This window comes from Ischnura elegans, chromosome 8 (assembly GCF_921293095.1).
Source record: "Ischnura elegans chromosome 8, ioIscEleg1.1, whole genome shotgun sequence".
NCBI classification, from domain to species: domain Eukaryota; kingdom Metazoa; phylum Arthropoda; class Insecta; order Odonata; family Coenagrionidae; genus Ischnura; species Ischnura elegans.
The window spans coordinates 29659073-29667692 of record NC_060253.1 but is presented as its reverse complement, the minus strand read 5'-3'; the positions used below and the strand labels follow the sequence as shown (position 1 = coordinate 29667692).

Genomic DNA, 8620 nt, shown 5'->3' with positions numbered 1-8620 from the left:
TTCGCTACTTTTGACCTGAGGACGCTAGCAGGATGGCTGGAGTAACTGTCGTCACCTATGGACAACTCAACGCGGAAGTACGCCCGAAAGCCGAGACTCATATAAACTAATTAGTGGATTAAGTTACTGCATGCGCCAACAGCATATTTGTGACAATTCGACAGCAAAAAGAAGTGCGGGTTTCCTTCAAGAGTCTGATATACTGAGAATCGTGGGATATAGCCATATGGCTACAATAGGCGAAATGGGTTAATTGGTGAATGAGCTCATTGAGGAAATTGTACCGGACCCGATGTATCCCAATTAACCGGAATATACTCTAAGAAGACGGAACAACCTTATAGGTCACATCTTGAGACATGATGGCCTGATGAAGACAATCGTCGAAGGACAAGTGGAAGGCAAGAATGGAATAGGAAGACCCCGAACAAAATATATGGAACAAGTAAAGAGAGATGTGAAAGAGAAGAAATAAGTAGGTGTGAAAAGATTAGCTGATAGGAGAACTGAGTGGAGAGCTGCGTCAAACCAATCCTAGGATTGTTGACCAGTGATGATGATGATACTCTAAACTCCGTGATCATGGCATCAATATGGTTTTCTCCGAGTTGAAATAGCTATACACGCTAGAAGTCACCCACAAAAGCATTGCTTCAGCTTACGTGAAGACGTAAAAAGTTTATGAGGATAAAAACCGATTTTGTTATACTCCCTCGCCAATTCACCATCTCTGGACACTTATTCTCTTACATTATCTCTCTTAATGCTTGGTAATCCATATATTCACGCATAATGGCAGCTTGAATCCACCAAACCTTATCTTTAATCTTAGTTCTCAAAGAATGAATTTGAAACATAATTTTAGAATATTTCATATCTATAGGTCAGCTATGATAAAAGTTGAATTATATTTATGCACTTCAATCTATAAAAGCTTATCTTTAATCTCGGTACTCAATGGATAAATTTTAAGATTACCTTAGAGTTTCTCATACTTATAGTTTTACGAATAGGTAAATTATGACTAATTATTTTAATTAAGCAAAAATAGTTATGCGTAGTTCGTCAGAAAATACGATGCAGAATATTCCCGTCGATCAAAAAAAACAGATTTTAAACACTTTTGATTATGAAAACTTTATATATATTCATTTTAAATAACATACCATGAGGTAGGTATGGCTAATGAACCGCCAATATAGGTATGTCTCAACTTTCTGTCTCAATTAAAACTGGAACATTTGAAAACACATTAATTTTAAGCAAATTAGGTGATAGATATTCTGAGAAAGGTTTGATATCATCAATTCGGAATATTTGATAGCTTTACAAAAGTTTTCTACGTGTAAAATTGTATTTTGATCATTTTGCGTCAGTGCTACATAAAATTACTTACAGCTGGGGTCTCAGATTTGGTTCCAAACTCAACCGGTGTTGAAGACTCTCAAGATAATGATTTTGAAAACAATTTTTGAATATTTCAAAAATTTTGTAAGAGTAAAATTTTAAACAGATCATTCAACGTCAGTGCTACGCAAGATTTCCTGCATTAGGGGTCTCAGATTTCGTTCAAAATTGTTAACAAATGCATTATGACTCTAAACAGAATCATTTTTGGAAAAATGTTTGGAAGAAAATATATATTTGTGCCATTTTTTTTAACATTGACCAATTTTTGAAAGATATAAATAAATTTGTGCCACAAAATTCATTTTATTTTCTTTCTTATTTTTGCAGAAATATTCTTTAATCATGTAATTTATCATATCTTATGCCGGAAACTTAATATTATCTTTTTTATAGAAAGATCAAAGGATTGTGATGTTTTATTGATAATCGAGGGCGTGCTTTCCAATTTTACCGGCCTAAGAGAAAAGACTTTCACATGGGACGGATGATGTTATCATAGGCCGGCAGTGACGCAGCTGTGATTGAACGAAATGATGAAGAACATAGTTGAAAAATATAGTTTGGATGAGAACTCGAAGATCAGGGCTCGATCTATATTTCCTCGATCTTTGATAACTAAAACTCGATTTTCGGTTTCGATCGAAATCGAATATTCCATCATTTTTCAGATAGTTTAAGTACACTAGTTAACAATTTTAAACTTTTTTTTTGCATCTGGCTTGTAAATGGGTGGATTTACCTAATTTTGGGGTGCTGAATACAATGGTAAAATCAGTTTATCTCTAGGACGTCACATTTCCTAGATACACAGCAGAATAAAAATGGTAATAGCGAAAGTTGACACAATTAAGAAAAACAAAAACAGACATTCAGAAAGTTTGAAATCAACACATTTTTGTATGATATATGGGTATGATGCCAATAAAAGATCCAAAATAGTTCAGAAGATATTTTCACCTTTAATCGTCTTTATTTTTTTTTTAATGCGACGACGGATTCTTTTGTTTGGCTTTTCATCACTATCCCTAACAAGACCCCATCATGGGGCACAGGCAAATGCACTGAAGATACATTTGGGTACTTTATTTTATGTCTAGTTTTGCTTGAATGTCCCGAAACATTTGTAAGACAGAAGTAACAGTCTGAATAATGCTCTTTAGGCTCACACTACACCACCGGGACAGCGAATTGCATGCCTCGGCGTTTTCCTTTCAACCACCCGGTTGAGGTTGTAGTACAGGTTATGCAGGCAATATGAGGCGCAAAATTTTTATTTTGATCGCCAAGAGGGCATTCAAAATAAGTTTTATACACCTTCTTAACCAAATCAGTGATTGGTTTTCTTTGGGTTTTTGGAGTGAATTTCCCACACACAAAACAAAAGTTGTCGGGGTGGTTTACATAGCAACGGGATTTACCAGTTGCCATTTTTCTTAGTGCAAGCTTTATACACAAAAATTTCCACCATCTTTCACACGAAACACTCACTGACGATCTCTTTTACTCCACTGGATTACCAAACCAACCATTTACAGACGATTTGTAGATCTTCCAGCTTTCCTCGGCAAATAAAAACAATTAACAACAAACAATTAAACGTTAAAACAGAAGACCAGAAAAAAGCGAAATACTAAGTACGAAGAATTTAAAAAAAACTTTAAAAACCCAAAAATGGTACGTGCTAGAATATTTTGAAAGGCATATTCGGATTCTACGCACCAAATTACATACAAATTGATGTATCACATCCCAGATGCAAAATGGCTGTTGACTAGAGGTGTTATTATAATGGGGTGTATTTTTTCATAGTTAAACGGTATACCGAACTACATATCATTGGGCTCTCTTCGATCAATCCATCATCTCTTAAGTTATTGATTACAAGGGTACACGCGATACTTACAGATAGAGAAACCCGAAGGTCCAAGAAATAAATTTGATTCAATGGATATTTAATTGACCAACAATACTATTGTATATAGCTTCTGCCGCAGAATAAGCAGAAATAATAGATCCAAACAGTGTACAGGAGGCATTTGTAAGGCTCTTCATACTAGTTAAAAACTGTACCAGATTTAGTTGGGTGTTGTTTCATGAAAATATCCATTGCCTACACTTCGAAATTTTATTTTTTCTGTCGTCGGGGGTTGAATTATCTTCTAAATCCGATAAAAACTGTGATAACACGTAAAATAAGGACCATACGCTATATTAACGCCAAAAGATGTTTGCGAATGCGAAATTTTCGAGACCTCATTCCTGCTTGCTGTTTATGAGTGTGGCGAGGGCTCCGAACTACGAAAAGGTATTTTGCATAAGTCCACCTGGGTAGCGCAATGTGTGAAATAACGTGGGAATGGGAGTCGTAATTGAAATTGATACAGTAACAAGGCAAAACGTTACTAAAAATATTCGAATCGTTTCCCCTTTTATTGAAGAATATAAATTGAAAAATCTCATACCGTTGAATTCCCTCTGGGTGTAATGATTTCCTAAGGCGAAGACTGTTTGAGATGCCGTCTAACGGACAGCATTGCAGTTGTAGAAGCGAAAACGAGTCGGCCAAAAATCCCCAATAGTCCTTCGTAGCTAATATAATGGTCCGAAGACGATCCGAAATCGTGGAAAAATCGTAGTCAACAGATCGAATACAAAACAACGTTTGTCATCAAAATACATGAAGCTAAGATGCTTGCTAGCAAAAGTGAAGGAGCATTACACTTAGTTCATAAATTCATCACGCACCGTTCTCGTAACTCATTATTATGACTGACAAGATGATGACAAGTTGGCTAATTATGCAATGAATACAGAAAATATGCCAGAAAATATGGGTAGCGCTACGTGTGAAATAACTTGGGCGTGGAAGTCGTCGTTCCATCGCTATACATGTGCATTCATAGTGGTTCCTTCCGAGTTGTGATGATTGTACATTGCGAGAAAGTCCCCCGCACTAGTCGCCCTCATCTCTGCAACCACTCATCCTCACTCACCACGCGCCTTTGGCCGAGTCTCCGCAGCCGCGCCGGGAATTCCCAGTCTCCCGGCCGACTCTCCCCCCTCTTGCGGCCGGGGGTAGTGTGAGGTCGAACCAGCGGCGAAGGACGACGCTATAAAAACAGAATACACTCTCCCCTGCCCATCACTCGTGAGCCACGCTGTGTGGAGATCACTCACATAAGCACACTCATCATCCACTGCAATACTCGCTCGTGAATTCGTCACATCAGATCCACCTCAACACACCTCCTAAGTGTTACGCTTTTGCCCGTGCGAACGTTTTGGAGAAAAAAAGGAATATCGTGAAAGGACTCCGTTGCCAAGATACAGGAAGTGACAATAGGAGGTCTTATCACCACAAGATCCACCCTCGCATAGCGTTATACCAACAGCACAGCGGATATTTCGCTTCTAACCGCGCAGACATTCAGATCGAAGGAGGTAGCGGTCCCAGTTCCTAAGGTACAGGAGGCGGAAATATTATCTCCATCACCGCAGCACCTGTCCAAGAGCACTTCACCTGCTCCGCAAAATATCTGCAAGGTGATTCGCCTTTGAGCGGGCGAATATTTTGAAGAAAAAAAAAGATCGACTCCCGTTCCAGTCTGACCTCCTTCCCCTTTCCCCTCTTCCCTCCTCCTTCCCCCCCTCGGCGACGGTGCTGCACTCTGCAAAAGGGCCACTGAACTTGCCTGCAAGTTTCATTCTTCGCAATGGCGCTGTCAAGTCCGCTTTTCATCCTCACGGCAATTCTTCTGACGGCGGAGTGGGCTCTACCCGAGTCTGAGGCTCGGAGGCTCTCCCAGGCGGTGCATAGGGACAGCGCGGAGTTCTCCACCCACATGGCCCGCGTCATCGGCTTCCGGTGCTCCGAGCCTCAACCGAGGGCCGTACTATCCAGCGACGTGATCACGGAAGGCATATCGCCCGAGGAACACATCATGCCGCCCATGACCGTCCTGCACCGCTGTGATGGCGGCACCGGGTGCTGCGACCAGACCGAGGGGATGAGCTGCTCGCCGGCCGAGGACGGGGTCGCCACCGTGTCGCTGGTGTTCCGGGTGCAGGCGCACTTCCAGCGGAAGGCTAGGTTCGTGTGGGCCACGGCTACCAACCACACGGCATGCGAGTGTAGGAACCAGAACTCGGTGAAGTAATCATCATTGTGGGAGGAAGGTGATTAGATAGTACCCGTATTCATACTCACTAAGATACCACTGTGCATCCTCCTGCCGGGGAATTGAACTCGAGGACTGCTAGTGTTGAATAAATTGATACTTTGAAGTGTATACAGTTTTTTGAGGAAAGTTACTGAAAGCAAAAGTCATTGGCGTTAGGGAAGGAGAAAAGTGGTTGAGATGCGTGGAGAAAAAGCCGGTGTAAGCGTTGGGCTGCTTTTGTTTTTGTTCTTCAGTCTATTTTCCCTGCTCATAGATAGCCCTATCCTAAGCGACAATCCGGCTATTTCTGAAAATTCGTCTGCATCAGCGGGATACGACCTCCTATCCTTTGGAAGAGGAGCCAACATTTTCACCATCACCCCAGCCCTAATCCCATGGGGTGAATCATTCGGCAGCCATGCAGGCGTGGTATCCTGTGTTTTTCCTGTTTTTCAAAACATTTTTTAAGGAATTTGGGTCGAAACTAGCGGATAGCGGAATTTTTTCAATCCACAGAGACATTCCCTGTGATTTTTATTATTGTTCCTACGAGAAATTCATTCGTCCCACTTCCAATGTATTCTACTTTTCTAGTCAATACCATGTAAATGGATAGCGTTTTTTTGTGAGTTTCAATGAGTGTGTCGTTTAAGCCTTCATTTTTTCGTTTCATTTTTTTAGACATGTACTCTGAGGTCTATTCGATGGTACCACAACGTCTGCTTTTGTCATGAGCGACCAGATATTTCATTTGTGTCCAAAGAATTTTTGTGTGTGTTTTTTCAATGAGACTTTCATATTTGCATTCCGATCCGCATCAGTATTAAGAGGGGATGAGTGTATTCATTATCATTCGGTTGATCTTGGGGCCTCAACGGGAACAGTTAGTGACATCCACGCAAGACGAATTCCAAGAAGGTTGAGGCCGCCTCAGGCGGATTAGAATTCGGATCGTGTCGCAGTTGCAAATTGGCCGATCATTGAAGTTCCCGGGCTCAATGGAGTGATTTAATATTCAAACACCCTCGTTTGGAGGATTTGTAAATATGTACCTGACAATGTTTGCTAATGTCCTCGAATCATCCCTCATTGGTGACTGAATGTTTGTGCACGAAAATTATTATTTATTGACGCAAGACCATACACATTAAAATCATATATATGTTTCATTTTTTAACTATTAAATGCACTACTGAATGTGAGCATGTTAAGTGGACCAACGTTTTTATATGAAATATTTTTAAGTTATCAATAAAATGATTTATATTTAAAATTTTATCTTTTGTGTGAATTATTTTCCCCTTGCTAGTTGATGGATGGATAACTTCACACTTTGGTTGATTGTCATTCAATAATATGTTGCATTTTAAGTTCATATGGGTAATCAATATACACGAGAAGTTATAGAAGGAACCCGAATAAAATTTATTTTGCCACTAAGGTGTGATAGCTTTGAAATGTAAGCATAACATGATTTATATAAAGAAAAATTGTTTTTATTGGAAATCATTTTCCTTACTGACGGACAAAATGCCTTAGGCTTTATACCAGATGGATATGTATTTGTTTTGCATCTGGATGTAATAAGTGGTAATAAATTTTAGGTAAAAGTAACTGAAGAAACCCGAATTAAGTTTTTTACATTGCCAATACGAAATGTAAGCATAACATAGTTCTTTCATATTTGGAATTCATTTTAAATGAAATATTTTTTCAATGTGCACTTCCCGCAATTCAAACTATATACTTCCACAGTAAGCTTAAATGAAAAAAATGAATCTGGGGTACAGAAAATATTGATTCAAATTATTACAGAAATGTTTCACTTAATTTTCATTTCTGTGAATTTGATTTGTCTTTACTTCTTTATTGTGCTAATTTATTCTTATCAAATTAGTCAAATCAAAAAGTACCTCTTCTAAACCTGACTTATCCCTCAGCAACTCACATTTAGGGTAAAGGAAACGATATATCTCCTAGGTTATGGCTGAAGTATAAATCAGATTTAGGAGAGGCACTGCAATTTGATAAAAATTAATTATCACAGAAAGGAAATAAACAAAAATCAAATTCACAAAAATGAACTTTAGATGAAAATATTTATGCAATAACTTGAATCAGTATTTCTTCTACCCAAGATTGATTTTTTTTCATTTGAGAAAACAGTGGAAGTATATACTTTGAATTGCGAGGAGTACGCATTGCCACTGTCCCTATGAATAAAGTCGATTCTTGCTATAAGTTCTTGAAACTTGCATTAAATCATTGTTATCATTTGAGAAAGGTTTATTACTTCAGCCAACCCTTGATATTTGAATATTTATAATTAATTGATCATTACCTCATCAAATTCATATGCATAGTGAGATAATAAGGTTATGTTCTCCTAGTCGTTTTGAAATACATCAGCTCTTAATGCCTCAATCAGTCTAAAACCATCCTGTTTATTATGAGTCTCTAGCGACCTCCAGCTTAATTCGTGCAAAAGTAATAAAACGCTCTCCATTTTCTTGCAGCAGTTTTTGACGAGTCGAGGAGCTTTCCTTTATGTTTTAACTAGTTCACAGATTCAATCTACCTGCATCGCATCATCTAGGCGCTGCTCTACGAATTGTTGCGGTAACTGAATGAATGTCATTGAGTTATTAGATAGATATCAACTCTGCTTCATGTATTCTTTTGAGAAACTTCGTCAGCATATGAATTAAAGTGAACAGATGTGAATTCTTGGAAATGCTTGGGTTTGTTGATGCCAAAGATACTACTTTTTTAATGTTTTTATCAAAAACGATGTATGTAACATAAAGTATTGCCATAAAGATGACAAAGATAGATTATACGTAAAGATAAAAAATAAATTATCGCTTCAAAGAATATTGTGTAATAGAAAAAGCGAAAACTCTTCAATGCAGCTTAACTTCTTTTATCATAATTTTATATTTCTCGCTGCTTTCCCTGGAGAAGTGTTCTATGCCCAGTTGCCCCAAAAATTAGGATACTTTTAGCATTTAGCGAGCTGTGTACCACCCGCCGCTTTGAGCCATCATAGT

At 38.5% G+C, this 8620-nt stretch overlaps 1 protein-coding gene across 1 annotated transcript; it reads left to right on the top strand.

The window, feature by feature from the left end:
• The first annotated feature begins 4569 nt into the window (after positions 1–4569).
• LOC124164158 lies at positions 4570–6848 on the top strand. Its single transcript, XM_046541355.1, has one exon. The coding sequence runs from the start codon at positions 5124–5126 to the stop codon at positions 5565–5567; it is 444 nt and encodes a 147-aa protein (XP_046397311.1). The 5' UTR covers positions 4570–5123; the 3' UTR covers positions 5568–6848.
• Positions 6849–8620: the final 1772 nt, after the last annotated feature.